Source organism: Micropterus salmoides, unplaced genomic scaffold (genome assembly GCF_014851395.1).
Source record: "Micropterus salmoides isolate LMB-PRFRI ecotype aquatic unplaced genomic scaffold, ASM1485139v1 Ms_hic_scaffold_22, whole genome shotgun sequence".
NCBI classification, from domain to species: domain Eukaryota; kingdom Metazoa; phylum Chordata; class Actinopteri; order Centrarchiformes; family Centrarchidae; genus Micropterus; species Micropterus salmoides.
Genome location: NW_024041373.1, coordinates 21,541,600 through 21,558,035, shown reverse-complemented (window position 1 = coordinate 21,558,035; position 16,436 = coordinate 21,541,600). Strand labels below are relative to the sequence as shown.

General features: G+C 40.7%; 2 protein-coding genes across 4 annotated transcripts in view; one reads left to right on the top strand and one right to left on the bottom strand.

The window, feature by feature from the left end:
• On the top strand, window positions 1-10,014 carry LOC119916920 (rhotekin-2-like). Of its 3 annotated transcripts, none has more exons than XM_038736901.1 (13): window positions 1-367; window positions 784-885; window positions 2,421-2,620; window positions 2,910-2,968; window positions 3,145-3,198; window positions 3,311-3,428; window positions 3,714-3,914; window positions 4,632-4,726; window positions 5,297-5,403; window positions 5,495-5,626; window positions 6,168-6,336; window positions 6,628-6,735; window positions 7,120-10,014. In XM_038736901.1, exons 1-13 carry the CDS (start codon window positions 224-226, stop codon window positions 7,812-7,814), a joined length of 2,184 nt encoding a protein of 727 aa, XP_038592829.1. In that variant the 5' UTR covers window positions 1-223; the 3' UTR covers window positions 7,815-10,014. The 3 variants fall into 3 exon arrangements, with proteins under 3 accessions (XP_038592829.1, XP_038592828.1, XP_038592830.1); XM_038736900.1 differs by having other exon boundaries at window positions 2,418-2,620; XM_038736902.1 differs by lacking the exon at window positions 784-885 and having other exon boundaries at window positions 3-367; window positions 2,418-2,620.
• A 403-nt stretch (window positions 10,015-10,417) lies between these two features.
• arid5b (AT-rich interaction domain 5B) overlaps window positions 10,418-16,436 on the bottom strand; it is a 72,370-nt gene continuing 66,351 nt past the window's right edge. The window contains exons 9-10 of the mRNA XM_038736899.1: window positions 14,862-15,072; window positions 10,418-14,667 (exon numbers count right to left, since the gene is read on the bottom strand). Of these exons, the coding sequence (XP_038592827.1) occupies window positions 12,646-14,667; window positions 14,862-15,072 (2,233 nt within the window). The 3' untranslated portion in view covers window positions 10,418-12,645. The remainder of the gene's footprint in view (window positions 14,668-14,861; window positions 15,073-16,436) is intronic.

The window sequence follows — 16,436 nt, the reverse complement described above, 5'->3', positions numbered from 1 at the left end:
TATTTTAAATATCACGGCAACCATGTAAGCTGATTTGTATTAGATGTTTTAATTTTCCTAAAGTGTTTAGTAATTTGTATGAAAGCTGTACCGATCTTTTGAATTGGATTTCTTTTGTATTTTCTCGACAATGTCGCCATTGCGGCAGACGACGTGACACAAATCGAACCGCCCTGTCCGTTGAACGATTTTACAGGACTTTCCTGCTGTGGCTAGCGAATGGATGAACAACATGGACGACCCGCGGGATGTTCAAACTTCTAAGCGAAACGGGAGCTCCAGGTCGTTATTATCGGCCGGCTCCTCGGTGGCAATGGAGATTAAACGGAAGAAAATACGACAGAGTGCCTTATTTCTGCAAACGGAGGTAACGTTAAGATTTACAGAGAGGTATTTGACAGTGTTTTGTCGTTAACCCCGAACCATAATGACAGTTCAGTTGACGCTGGAATGGGTCCAAAGTGCAACGAAACTAACGTTAACTGCTAATATTCAGTTCTTCTTAGTTTAACGTTCACAGCTTCAATAACTTACTTATTCGGTTAGGCTCTGCTTAAATAACTTGAATTTTCTAACGTCTGTTTCATTCACACACTGGCTTTTAGTTCCCTGGGACGAAGCTAGCGAGTTGGGCCAGTTAATGTTATTTGATACGGGAGTTTCCCCCTTTATTATAGTTCCCTGAAACCAGAGCCATGCAGTCTGCATGCTGAATCGTGCTAAGCAGCCTGTGCAAAAATGTTTACTCTTGCTTTAACAACGCTCAAACTAATTTCATTTCAGACCAAAAGCATGAAACGATGCCCAAATCTTCTGAATGACACTCTGCAGATAGTAGAAGACATGAATTTGTTGTACATACGACAGATTTCTAAGAAGCTACAGGTGCATATTTTAGTTTTTTACTAACATGGAGTATGATGATGTTTGTATCCCTAAAAATATTGTGCATGCACTTCCTAAACTTAACATGCCAAGTTCTAGTTCGAACCCACCAAAACCAAATTCCCATACCAAATCGAAAAGGTAACGTTAGTGTTTTGAATTTAGTACAATATGTTTCAGACCAGATTATATCAGACATCATCATCCTCTATTAGAGGAGTTAGAACTGCCATATTTTTCCTGCCTCTGTTCACTGTCTTTGCAGTATGCCATCCATACTGTGTCTTCAACATCTACATTGCATATAATCTACATAAAGTTATGCACTCACTGATTTTGTCCATCTAGCATAATACAGTGTGTTGGTCATTATTTCACATCATTTCACCTTGAACACCAACATAACTTGCTCTTGAGTGATGAAAAGAAGTTGGTTTCACTGCCACAAGTCTGACAGGTTTAGACATCAGTGTATTATTGTAAATTTAATCGTGGTGGTAGCTACACTAGAAGATCACATTTCCTTACAGCCTTGTAATATTCATTTGTGTTTTGTCTGTCATTCTCAAGGAACTCTGAAAGCTTGAGCTGTGTTTGTGACAGAAAAATTGTGCCTTTTTTGTTTAGTGCTGCAAATCAAATATTTAGTCTGTCCCAAAAACCAACTCCAATTCGGAGGCACTCAAGGTTAAGTGTAACAGCTGGAAGAGGTTGTAAGTTGTCTTAAAAGTGTTCTTGTTTGTGAATATGACATTTATGTGCATTACTTGTTTACTTGACATCCCCAAAGTGCTGAGACACCCTTGACACTGGAAGGGATTTTTGTTCTTCCCAAAAACAACTTGTGGTAGACCGAGTTTTCCAATGGCTGATGCTGAAATGTAATGATATCAAAACAAAGAAATCATGTATAATTCTATTATTCCATGCAGAGTACAATCTAATATCCATGGTTATCATAGCCAGTAATGTGTTGTTTAAGATGGAACTTTTATTAATTAATGAAATATAAAAATGCATTGGGTTGTGCTGTAGATTTCAGAACATGACTGGTGTTTAAGGGAGAGTGGGGTACAGTTTATCAGAAGTGACGTCATTCAACTGCATTATTCTCTTCAGTATAACAATATGTATTCAAAGCTAGCCAGTAATGGTGTTAGATTAGAATTGCTTTAATTTAAGATTGGAGAACCACCTTCCCAAAACTCTCAAGGGTGAGCGCTGACATCATTCTGACAAGGCTGCCTGCAGATGTGTCCACAGACATTTTTTGTTTATCGGCCTTGTCAGCACAGGTATCAGCTGATGCCCATTATGTCAAAACGCCAGATATTAGCCCCTTTAATCTAGCTAAACAACACTCAACAACATTCAAGGGCAACATGTTTGCACTCATCATGTCTCTGGTCTCATTATAGCATATTGTTTGACGGACTAACACAAAACAGTGTAACGCATCTTATTGCAACTCTGTGTTTTTATGGATAAGTTTGGTCATTTGAACTTTCTCCTTTCTGTGTATTCTGTCCAAGAAGAACACTAACATACAAGAAAAGCTTGATTTTGAGATGCGAATGCGGGAGGGTGCCTACAAGCTGCTACTCGCCTGCAGTAAGAGAGAACAGGTCCTTAACGCCTCCAAGAACCTGCTGACCTGCAACGCCAGGATCAAGGCTTATCTCACACAGCTGCAGAAGATGAAATGGGAACAGGACATGATGGGAGCAGTCAGGAGGTAAGGAATTGGGAGCTTTCTGTGTGGCAGATATCTTGGAATGGTTTTTAAGTTACATTCCTTGGCCTTCAGTTTCAGCGCACATTATCAATAAATATATCAAATTGAAATATATATTATAAAGCTCTACTTCAATGAAGAAATTAAGTGTAGGGGAAAAGTGAAAAAAAGTGATGACTTGAGACAGGACTGTATGGGTTTTGAGGGTGTTGAATTGCTGTTTTATTGCAGTGAAGCTGATACACAGATTGTGATAAATTGTAATGTTCAGTTATAAATTGTATTTCAGACTTTCAGATCCGGTGTCAGATGACCGTGTTCCCTGTAATGGGACAATTGCAATGTCTGGTAAGATTGCTCCCCCTTTATCCAGAATCGATCAGTGTTGGAAAGTGTCAGTGCAATTCGTACCATGTACAATTAAGTAGTTTTTAAGGTTATTTTTCACAAAATGCATATGGAGCATTTTAGAAATGAACTCTTAAGAATTGTTGCTAATTAACACTTTTCCTCTGCTGATGTAGATCTGCGTATTCCTTTGATATGGAGGGATTCAGACCACTTCAACAACAGAGGGAGTAAGTTAGTCCTTGTTTTGCCAACATATATGCCTTCTGTTTAGCTTTCCTCCTGTTATTTTGTGGATACTCACTGCACTAACACACACTGTTCATCCCTTGTGTTTATAAGGCTCTCGTCGAGTGGCGGTGTTCTGTCTGATGCAGATGGGCTCAGAGGTGTTTGACACACAGATGGTGGTGGTGGACAGATCAGTCACTGACATCTGCTTTGAGGCAGTCACTATCTTGTAAGTATTTATTGCGGCTGTATAGTGGTGAAATAAAATGAATGATTATGGAGCTATGTTAAAAGATATATTGCTGAAAATGTACTCTTCTTTTTCGTAATATGATAAGCAGATTATGTATTTGAATTTTCTTCTACACTGACATATCTATTATTATTGTACCGTTATTGTCACAATTGTATTTCAATAAAACGTTTCATTTATGTATCGTTATTGTTTTGTTTAGTTTTTAATTTTGATCTAACATGATTTATATGCATTTAATTGAATTTTTCCCCCTTATAGTAAAGAAGCAGATCCTCAGTTTGAGCTGAAGGTGGAGTTGTGGAGCTGTGCCCTGGAAGAAGAGCTCACATTGGTAAACACACCAAAGAAGCTCGCCAAGAAGCTCCGCAACTCTTTTGGAAAGACAGCTGGGAAGAAGCTCTGCCCTCTGCTGGACAATCCAGACCCTGACACCTTCCTGCAGTATAATCCCATACCGCTGTATGTATTTTGTTATCCTATAAAACACTTTGCAGACTCTTGGCTCTCTATTAGAAACTAACTTGATTATGGTTTGTTACTGCAACGAAGGGTGTAGCTGCAGGCTCACACAATGGGTTTGTAAACAAATCCCGCTGAGTGAGTATTGAAATAAAAATGTAACCAATATTTGGGGTTATGATTACTGAAATGTTTAGCCTTTGGGCATTCATAGATTTGTTTTGTGCCAATAAGCACACTTTTAATGTTCCTGCCTGTATTTTAGTTGTGTCTGAGATCAAAAGCGTGTTTATTGGCACAGAGCATCAAATGAAACTATCAACTGAACATCTCAAGTGATAGATGCCACCTGTTCAGTGGGAAGGAGAAACATTGGGATCATTAGACCTTTGAACAAGGACATAATTTACAAAAAACAAAATACTGTAGGTTATGTGCACATTTTGGGGTTAGAGTACTTGCATATTAATATATCTCCATTATTTATTATTTGTGTTAGAGAATGCTAAACTCTGTGTATGCATCTACCTGTACCAGTGGAACCAAGTACAGCCTGCTGGCCTACACTACACTGTGTCCTTTACTGTGTACACTACACTTCATGTTGAGCATGAATCTTTCATGGAGAAGCCACTATGTTAAAATAAGCCTACGCATTATACTTGAAAGAATGCTAAACTCTGTGCATGTGTTTGTGTGTGCATCTACCTGTTCCAGTGGAGCCAAGTACAGCCTGTTGGCCTACACTACACTGTGTCTACCTGAGGCTGAAGGCAGCTTTCAGTCTCACTCCCTCATTGTCCTCCAAGGCGGTAAGAAGTAAAGGCACAGAAATGTCATATCTGGGGATATAGTGGGATTATTCTTATAGCTCCTGATATGATTCAATACTGTGGTAATGGTAAAATATTTTGACAAAAACGACAGAATTAAACAAAATAACCTATGATTGAAGTTCTGCTTGGATTACTTTTCTTCCTTTGCGTGATTGATTAAATGGATAAGGAAGTGGGTGCTCAGGCAGGTTTTTCTTATGCAGCTTTGGTATGAAATTGCACCATGGTACGTTAGTGTTCTGGCCCTCAGTGCATATTAAGTTACAATTATTTTAAGTTATTGTGAAACGCTCCTATGACAAGAAGCTATGTGACAGGAACATACATCTGCTCTTGCATGTGTGTATGATGACGTGTAACAGTACACCTAATTGACAAAGTTGTTTAATTATGTGGTTTTACCTTTTCACTCAAGATAGGATTAACTCAAGATTAATGAATACCTTTTTATCTTTACACAAGGCATCTAGTAGTTTCATTAAGATGAACATAAGTAGTTTTCTGTAGTTTGTGTTTAATTGCTACTGCTGCTTTTCATCCCAACAGCTGAGTTGTCATCTTGGCTTCCACTTTATGGCAACCTCTGCTGCCGGTTGGTGGCCCAGCCTGTCTGCATGATACAGAGCATGATGACCGGCCACCTGAGCCAGAAGGTGCGTTGACTGCTATTTGCAGGGTTAAATGCTTCAGTTCCATTTGTTCATTCCTTTCGTTATCTGTTATTGTCATTGTGCTAATTTTCAGCAAAGTGTGGAGGGAATGTACCGTTGCTGCAGTCTTTACTGTGTGCTTAGTGCTGGCTTTTTGTCCTGTTACTTCACCCCGGAAGAAATCGATGCTAAAGTGCAGCCCACTCTCAACATACCCATCAACAAGGTAAAACAGTATCCAAACCTTCATATTCCTCACTCTCATTAGTATTTCATGTTCAGTTGTTCTGTTGAGCTTGGCGATTATAAATTTCCGGGAACTACAGCGGCAGCATAATAAAATGTGCAGTACTGGAAATATTTACTATTTATGTTTCTGTTGCCATATATATATATATTAAATGTAAAAGCAGAAAAATAAACCAGAATTACACCAGAATTACCAATTGTTGTTACTGTTTTACTATCACTGTTATTATCTCTGTTTTAGTTGTGCTGTCTGGTTAGAGAAAATTTGAATTAAATATAAACATTACATTCATTATTATTGATTTAAATCTCAGTTCAGTTTTCTCTAACATTTGTAGAATAACCAAAATACAAAATGCCGCATTATTCACTGAGATCCTGTTGGCATCGTTGGCATTTTGCTGCTGAATTAATTTTTTCTACAATATCAGCTATGTACTTTTTAGTGCAATATCTCACATTTGTTTACCCTGGAACTGAATTTCAGCCTATTTAAGCTATTTATGCTGTTTCTGCAGGACACACGGATCCGTGTGATGGAGAAGGAGTCACTAGGCCAGAAGTCCAGGAGTCTGTCCATCATCAGTCCTTCGCCAGAGGGATCTCAGACCATTGTCTTCACCACAGAAACCAGGGAGGAGCTGGAGGACTGGCTCGACGCCCTCCACCAGCACCTCTATGATCAGAGTGAGTGTGTTTCTGTGTAAATATACAGAAGAAGTGTGTGTATATATGTGTGTGTGTGTGTGTGTGTGTATATATATAAACTATGGTTACATACAGTACATGTGCGTACAGAGCAGCAACATGTTTGTATGTTTCTGAATCTATTTGTATGTATTTGACAGTATATACAGAAGGTGGGGAGTGTACATCTGTTTGTTTGGGCAAGAAAAATGGCTACACACACTCAACTTTGAAAGAACAGATAGCATAACCTTTTATCTGTGTCTCTCATGCCTCCTTGTTTACAACCAGGCCAGTGGCTGCACTGCTGCAACCAGCTAATGAAGATCGAGGTTGCGTCACCACGAAAACCATCACTCTTCCTCACCAAGCAGGCTGACTCTGTTTACAATGACCTCAGTGAGTAGAGTAATTGGAACGAGTGGCTGAAGTGAGTTAGATGGAGCTAGATAATTTTCTGGCTATTTGATGTGCACTATTTTACAGGATGTGTATGGATCTATTTATAGAAGGTATGTATCTATTTATAGAAGATACGGTGCAAGTGCTCAAAACAAATGGGACACCACAGTGAAATAAATGTATTCTATTCACCATGTATAATAGTTTTATTTTCAGTGGTGACTCATGTAAATAATATTGGAATCTGTGCTTATTTGTTCTTTGTGAAATGTTATTATAGTTATCTGCATTTCAATAATACATCAAACATAGGAAAAACTTAACATTTACCTAATTGCTTTCACTTTATTTTAATGTGTGTTCATTTTATTTGATGTGCAGGTATAAATTCACCTGGCAAGTTTGAGAGCATCACAGACATTATCCACGACAAAATAGAGGAAACAGATGGCCGCTTTCTTATTGGTCATGAAGAGGGGAAGGAAGCGGCTAATTGGTCCACTCTATTTGATGGGTCCCATTCAATCATTGTGCAGAAAAGTATTCTCTCCCAAAGCAAAACCTCCACCCCTTGTTCAAGCCCAGTCCCCAACCTCAACACCAGTTCTACATCCACTGGCAACAAGAAGCGCCGAGCCCCACCCCCTCCCTCTGACAGAGAGCCTTATGCTCCTTCCTCCCGTCCTGCCAGACCTCCCCTCCCTGCTTCTCTTCATCACCCTCCTCCTCCCCGATACCAGGAGAAGGAGAATTCCGGCACTTCACGCCCGGCCACAAGGCCCAAAACTGGCAGACCATCTCTGGATGCCAAATTCTCTGCCATCATCCAGCAGCTCCAGCGGAACAATGCTGGAGGAGCCCACAGCCGAAAAAACGCTCCACTGGGCGTCCTCGATGTACAACCACAAAGTCAGCCTCAGCCCCCTCTCCAGCAGCATGAGCACCAGGGCCACCACACCCAGAACAATAATGCCGCAGGTGATCATGGCTTCCTCAGATCAGGTCACGATTCTGGTCCTGTTCCTGCACCGAGGAGCAAACTAAGGAAGTCTTTCAGAGAGAGGATGAACCTTTAAAGCCTTGTGAACTTGACTTTCGACCATATCTATATTTAACCAACTAACTCTACCTTACTAATACAAATAAATATCCCAACTAAGCTAACGTTGATAAAATCAGATATCACAATATTTGACTGTATCTAAAAAGCGATAATGTGAGATTTAGTCCAAAGGTAGCAAAATCTGCCTACGAGCATCTCTAAAGCTCTTTTTTTCCCATCCAAAAAGTGTAAAAATGATTGCGGTAAAAGAGGGGTTTTGTGCAAGAATATTTCTTGATTGGGAGCAGCGACTTACTAGAGTGGGTTTGAGGGTTAGATTCTTCCAGTGGCTAACTGTTTCCCCCTGCTTTTAGTCTTGATGCTAAGCCAAACTAACCATCTCCCAGCTCCATCTTCATATTGAGCTGATAGATAAGAGAGTGGTATCTATTGATCTTTTCATCGCATTTCCCAAAATGTCTAACTGTTTTTTAACCCAAAGGATGGGTGACATGGTCTCTTAAGAAAAGATCCTCACAATGTCCATCATGGCAACCCAAATCCTAGTTGACACCTCCATATCACTATCAATACTGTATTGATACATTTGCAGCTCCACTCTCCATTTATAAACTTTTTTTGTACACCTAACCCATAGATGGAATTGAAAGCTGTATGTTGGCTTGAGCACTGCCATAATCAATCCCACTAAAATGGAAAGGCTTATTTCTCAGCTCTGCCACTGGAACATGGGCCGAAGAAAGAGCCTTTTGCAAAAGCACTCAAATTGGAATTGATCCATTGGCCGACTGTGGACGAGTCATTCCTTTTGGAACTATTGACTTATTCCACTTACTGTGACAACTTTATGACCACTATAGCTGATTTTAGGGGAACAGGGTTTTAGGAGCAATTGCAGGCACTAATGTGACTTATCCATTTCTCAGAGGTCTTAATAATGGAGTGACCTTGGTTTTCAGTGGCTACACAGTATGTCCAATGTAATTCAACACTGCAGCCCATAAATGCTATGAACATAATTGAAAGAATGAGCCTTGTGAGTGACTAAAATAATGAATGCCCTTGTGTTTGTGTTTTGAACATTTCCAATGCCAGCCACTAAATATTTCAACCACTTACCGATCACGTGTTAAAGAATGGTCTTTATAATTACACATAGTGTACAAAACATTAGGTTTAGCTACTTTGTCTGAAATTGCCTGGCCAGATGAAACCACATCGTGAAAGCTACAATCCTCCATTTTTTTTTATTTCACCCACTAAATTCTGTTTAATCAAGAGGGGGAGATGTAGATTTGAGGGAAGGCGGATTACAGGAGGATTTAATTTAAGCCTTGAAAGAACTGAGAATAGATTGTATAAAAAGGGATGCTGCTCAATATTAGCAGTGTGCACAATGTTTTCTATGCTCTGTGTGTATTGCCAATACATTAGTCACTTTGATGTTGTAACTGTATATACCTGGACAAACAAGGGAATTGTGTTAGTTTTACTAATGCTGCTATGGTTACACCTTTAGGCTATGTGATTGTGGCTAAAATCATCACACATGCTGTATCCATCAACATCTTTGCCAGTTTAAGTTAGACTAAGCATGCTGGAGACAAAGCACATTAAAATATATGGCAGTGTGTCTGACTGATTAACTGTTTAGCCCTGGTGAAAGCAGTTTAATGCAATCAGTACAGAAAATTTTGCTCCTGTGGATATTAAGCTTGAGGGAGAGCGTCTGATCTTCCGATTAATGTATAACTGCTTTATGAGTAAACAAGGACTGAACATTCACTGTGATCAGAGCCAAACTAATGAGCCAAATGTATTTTCATTTAATGTTTTTTATATTTGTTTTTTCATTTAATTACATATCACCGCAATAACTAAACCAATAATTTGAATTTTTTGTGCTTCTGATTAAAAGTTCTTTGTTTCTTTTTATAGTGTAATACTGCCATGTCTTCTAAATGTTAGTTTTAGCATATGAATTATTTAGACTTTAAGTGGCGCTGTGTTTATGTACTACTAAGTAGGAATACATTAATCTTAGTCCTAGTGCAGAATAATTTGTGTATAGTGCAATGTAAAAAAATACTAGATATTTTTGTTTCTCAAAGTGCAATTTTCTCCTCACTCTTTGTTCACAGTTGTCTTAGAAGCCAACTGTATTTTTTTTTTTTTTATTATTGCTGATCTGCAATAAAATGGCCTACATTCTACCCTTGTGAGGCTGCTTTATTTTTGCTGAGCTTGGAAGTATTACTGAATATTTTTCATGGTAAAAGTTTTACCAGGGGGTGGCAATAAAAGTCAAAGCATAGCTTTTATTGCAGCCCAACACACATCCCATAGAGATACATACACGGGAACATTTCTCTACTGCAGCAAATACTGGGCTTTTCTGGCGTTGAGCCCAGAAGTAGCCTGTTGTGAAGATTAAGGCGGATGGAATCTCATAGCCAGATAATGGTATTACAATAATAAAACCCCATTCACACTACATTTACTCAGGAAAAAAATAACATTACATTGACATTAGTACACTTGCATTAAATATCAGTTTATTCAGTCGTTGATATTTATCTGCAGTTCAGTTAAATAACACAACTGAGGAAACGTGTATAGATAGTAAAATATTTTAATTAAATATACAGGAGGTCATATCATACAAAATGTCTATTTTTTGTCTTGCTCGCCAGCTGGGTGATTGGTAAACAGATGGCTACTGTATCAAAAACACTTTCAGGATGCACATTAATGGCTACAATGTGGAGAGAAAAAAAAGTGAACCAACAAACAAATAAAAATGATCCTAATTCTTAAATTGTAGTGTTTGTTTAAATCTAACATGATCACTGTGACCTTGAAACAGAGCACACAAGGACACAGCTAGATTGTGTAACCGGCTTTTATACTGTTTTTATACTATTTACAGATTACAACCGTTTATATGATAACAACCACGCGGTACTATCTACAGTGCTATTTACACAGAAAATAAGACAAGAGAGGGGTTGTCATGAATTGATCCCATATGAATGTTCTGTACAGGAGCCAGCACTAATGCCAGTTTAACCTACACACAGCAATGTACAGTACTTAATCAGATATGAATGTCTTTATCTAAGTATTCAGTTAAACTTTACACATATACGTTTACAGCATGTTTTTTTTCTTCTTTTGAAACACCAGACATGTTAACTGTGTATTTCGACTATCCTGGATTGCAATTATAGTGGTTGTAAAAGCCAGAGCAGGTGTTGTCCTTCCACCTCAGGCTGTGGAGCTTGGCAGGCATACTTTATGGAGTCTGGTACCTTTTCATCACTGCTAGAAAACACATAGAGCACACATGCCCTGCGGATGACAGACACCAGACCTGTGTCAATATCAACTATCAGTAAATCTTTTCAGGTTTTTCTATAATTGACTGCCTGACACAGGTTAAGCTAAGTAAATAGACTTATTTAAGCATAAATACTAACCATCGCGTTAAAGCATAACTGTTTCAATTTAAAAAACTTTAAATGTTGTGCCTTACCTATCAAGTCTGGTGTCTGATAGCCAAGTGTGCTATATCGTTTTTGTGTGGGTGTCTGTGTGCTGCGTTTCAGACAAGAGTAACAGTAATATGGATATTCCTACCCTGCTACAGAAGATAAACCTTAACAACTGTAGTGCTAACTCTAATCCAAGACTGCGAAAGGCACAGATATTTGCAAAGCAATAATATCCTAAGTGACAACATTCCTATCAAATCATACAGTGAGTCTTTTCAGCGTGGTGAATGAAAGAGTCTGATCGCCAGAAAAAGAGCTTTTCAAGTCAGGAACGAAAAGATGAAATGCTGATTTCTTGTGGTGAGCATTCCACAGCAGACGGCTGCTTCATTATGCCAGTCCTACAGACAAAAACAAGCTGCTACAGTCTACTCGTCACAAAGGGATTTGGGGGTCAAATTACTTTCAATTTTGAAAGTAAAAATTAAAACGGATTTTCATTTCCTCTAACAAAAAAACATTCATGATTTGTCAACAGATTGAACATGACAACGGCTTGTGTTGTATGATCTCAACTGATATACAACTTAATGAATAAAAACCTGAACTGAGTAAAAAGTGAGCCTACAGTACATCTGGTATACACAGCACCTCTGAATGTTATGAGGAAACTATTTCATGTTATGCAGCACCACGGTGAGAGTTAATGTCTATTCCAAGTCCAGGTGGATTTGCTGTGGCACAAACAGGCAACAGCTTTCAGCGTGGAGACATGTAAACAGATGCAACACCACTGGCTGCCTGAAGTCTAATAATGCACTAAACAGCTGTTGAATATTGTTTGCGATGGAGAACACACCTCTAGGTTTATAAAGAATTTCGTTTTCGTTGTCATGTTACTTGTAGTGTTTTTAAGCAAAAAAGTTTAGCCCTCAGACGCAGTAAACAAATGGCTTTTCTCTGTTGCCCTTCACATTTCACACATCCAGAGCAACAACCTGACTCATGGTGACTGAGAGCGGCAAACTGATTTGTGAGCACATACACATGAGCATTGTGCAAATAAGGATACAACAACGACAATAAAAGATACAGTAAGTGGTGATAAAAATAAAGAACAGTGCAAAGTATATAAACAAATGCATACACAAATTTAAAAAAAAGAAAATGGAATTTTCACTCTGTCTGACTGATGAGTTTATCAGTCTGTATTCAGCCAAAGTTTTATAATCAGTGTTTATTATTCGACTGAGCCACAATCCCCGAGCAAGAGAGACAGAAAGACAAAGATCAGTTGAAAAGTTTCTAAGGATGAAGAAGGAGAGGGAGAAATAAATCATCCATACTCCCTCACAGTCTGGTGCTGGGGTGTACTGAGGACAGCTGTGGTGGGAGGGTTGAGAGAGGGTACAGATGGTGCAGCAGGTCCCCATACAGTGCTGCCCCACCCGGGTGCCTGTAGAAGTGGTGCGGGCTAGGGCTGGAGGCCAGCAGCTGCCTGTGGAGCATCATGGAGTGGAAGGCTAATGGGGGCATAAGGGGAGATACTGCTGACTGGCTCTTCAGGTACTGCAGACCCGGGTGCTGCTGGAGCCCGTCCTGGGCTCCTGGTGAGACCAGACTGCCGGGCGCGTACATGCCAGGGTAGAAGGGTGCGGCGTGATGTGGGGGGTAGGTTGTTGTTGGGTGGCCCTCAGGGAGATGGTTGTTGAGGTGAACAGCGTGGGCCGGCTCAGCTGGTTTTAGCTCTTCTGGGTCGCTGCGTCGAATTGCACCGGCAGGGTGGATTGGAGTCACCACACGGACTTTCCTTTCTGGGACTTCCTCACTCTCAGGTTCTACTAGGCTCCGCTTACTGGGTCGAATGGGGCTGGTGAGGGACGAATCACTTGAAGCTTTTGGGCTGGGAAATGGCTGCGAAGATTCTACTGGGCTCTGTTTGGGGGGAGAGATATTCATAGGAGGAACTCGGCATGCCTTAGGGTGGGAGTCCAAACCCTGGTGCATGATGGGATATGGGAGACTGCAGAAGGAGGGCTTGGAGAAGGAGGACACCCTCTGAGAGAGAGGTTTAGAGATTGTAAAATCTCTGGGCTCATCTTCTACCTCTCTCCTTTCTCCATGTGATTGAGTCCTGTCACTGTAGTGAGATCTGTAGGCCAAGCCCTCTTGCTCCAGGCCACCACAGACAAAAGCCTGGCTGCCGTCACGGTCCCTGGTGTAGTGCTCTCTCCGCTCTCCGTTGGGGAAGCCGGCAATCCTCTCCTGGCTCAGGCAGTTCTCAGTTTGCCTGTACAGACTGTGGAGGTGAGGAGAGGAGTAGCAGTCACTTGCGTAGCTCCGGGGTTGAGGAGTTGGACCTTGGAGTAGCGTCTCCCCAGCACTGTCTCCACCATCCTGGGTATGGGTTCGGGGGAGATAGGGCTGCCAGGGCGGATTGACTGGAGGCTGGAGGTGATGGCTTGTCCGACAGCTGTAAGTCTCTGAAAGCTCCCCAGCGGCGCTCTTCTCTGATGGGCCACTGGTGGCTTGTTGGTGAGGCTTGCTGCTCTGGGCATGCTGGATGACTGATGGTCTGAATATGGGCGCTACCTCCGGGATGCTGTCTGACATACACCCGTGCCTCTTTCCTACCACCTCCTCCTCACCCTTTGTTTTCTCCTTCTCCCTCTCAGACATTAATATGACAGGGAGAGAGGAAGCAGCTGTGGGAGGTGGAGGCTGAAGAGAAGGAGAAGTAAAGGAGAAAGGGTTGGACTCACACACTTGGGAGAGGAGTTTCTTTTTGGCTAAAGGAGACATGACCCCCTGGCTGGCTTTGCAGTAGGCAGCCGTCTGTGCGGGGCTCTGGGTAGACTCCCTCTTAATTAACCCATAGTCTTCTTTCTCCGCGAAGGAATCTGTGCTCAAGTCTATACACTCTCTGTCTGCCTGCTTACACATTGGTAACACCTTCCCCACTCTCCCGCCATGACTTTCTATGGAGTTTTTGACCCTGGAGGAGGTCTCAGGCAGAGCAACATGTCCAGCAGGTTTGTTCTGATCCCAACGGTGAGGCAGGTAGAGGTTTTTAGGAATGAAATGCCCTTCAATTTGCTTTTCACAGGAGAGTTTTGGTTGGAGGGCCTCGCTGATTTGCCTCCATTCAGGCTGGGGACCAGGCCCTGTGTGGAGCGGTAGACCAGCATGTGGGGCTCTGCAGTCTGGCTCTTTTTGGCACAGTGAAGATAGCTGCTCCACTTCCAAGGACTCCTCTTTCTTCAGGGTAAGATGCAACTCTTCCTCCTCTATTACAATTGGTTCATCTCTCAGAGATACTTCCTGTTTTACGGCTGTGGACAGCTCATCATTCTCCTCTTTCACCTTGGAGTCCTGCATGCAGAAAAATGATACTTGTTACAGTTCTTTCTCAAAGTAAATGCAATTAGACACTCCTATATTTTCTTATTATTTTTCTAGAATTCAAGACGAAGGGTGACGCACTGATGAGAAAGCACAGGGAGAATTAAATTTAGAGTGAGAAGGAATCCTGATGAGGCAGCAGTTGGGAGAGATCTGTGACTGACCTGTGATTGTTCTTGGCCTTTCACTGTCTCCCCTTCGTCCTTTTTACTCCCCAGCTTGGGATTGTTGGGGCCTTTCAATTTCTTGGCCCCCATCCCTTTGGCTTTGGCTCCCGAAGGCTTCTCCTGGCTGCCCTCCTGCTTCTTGGATTTGGCCAAGGGGAGGGGTTTATCCTGCTCACCTTTAATGTGCCTCTCGTATGGAAGGAGGAGCCTAAGGAAGAATACAGGCAAAGAATGGTGTGATCATGTGGTTTGATCATGTTATGTCCTGTCTTGATTATATTCAATTACTAATCTATGTTTTTGTTCATCACATACAAACAAAAAATACTTTTTAACCATTTTTGATTGAAAAAAAATTGGACATTTGGTGTCCATCCCAAAGAGTAAAAAGCAAAGTGCAATAAACCACAGAAGTGTTTTATTTGTTATTACCAAAAACAGAATAAGCTGCAGCTTTGCCACAGGCATCAGTATCAAATACCTCACTTTAAAACCTCCTTGTTTTAATACCTGGCAAGCATTAACAATCCTATTGTAATTAATCTAGGTTAGGGGAAATCCAGATTCAGACTGGTGCCAGAGTATGCGTGTGTATGCGTGTATGCATGCATGTGTGTGTGAGAGAGAATGTGAACAAGCAGTTATCTCCTGCTGTGACAGATCACATTTGGTATTAGTTTAACCTTGAGAGAGAAGAATATGTGTTTGTGGGAGTATAAAGCTAATGTGGCTGGTAATGAAAAGGAGGAAAATGTCTGGAAGAATTGAAATCAAATTTCTTAAAGGGACCTCATAGCATTAAATCACATTTAATATACGAATATAATTAATGACAGAAGCCCTTAAAGTGGTAACAGCAATAAAATATTTTAGCTGGTAACAGTACGCTTTAGTTTTTAGCACATATTTGACCTGTTAAAATGTAGGATAGCTGCATATGCTCCAAGATAATTAAGTCCATATAAGTGACAAGGAACATTCTGTAGAAAAAAACACGAAACTGTTCTTGACTTCTGTTATTTCTCTTCTGAATACTTCCCAAGTTAATTTTCCGTATCTGATGTCATAACTAATGGGAACATTAAGATCTGGGTAACATAACAATACCCATGTGTAAAATAATGACATGAAGAACCCAGTGAGGGAAACTTTTAGACTTTTATTGCTCAGAAAAGAAAATGGAAATTGGCAATAGACCAGAAATAAGAAACATAGTGGAAGAGGAAACCAAGACAACTGAAAAACTACAACACTCCAAACTTCAATAAGCTGCTCTGAAAATCTCAGCTACTCTGTCAGTTTTTTCACAATAACAATCCATAAAAGCCAGACAGAAACATGACTTTCTCAGTCATGAGAAAAAATAAGGTCTTCTCGTGTAACGACAAGAGACGGTTGCAGGATTCCTTTTAAGGGACATGGCGGTAAAACAAACAATGAATCAAGAGCTGTTTCGCCTCCTCTTCAAAAGGAAGAAAAAAGCCTCAGAGAGTTCAAGAGGCACTGTGGGATTTTTTGTTATTTTTCCTCTGAACAAAAGTGCTGGCAGGGAAAGCGGTGAAACTACATTTC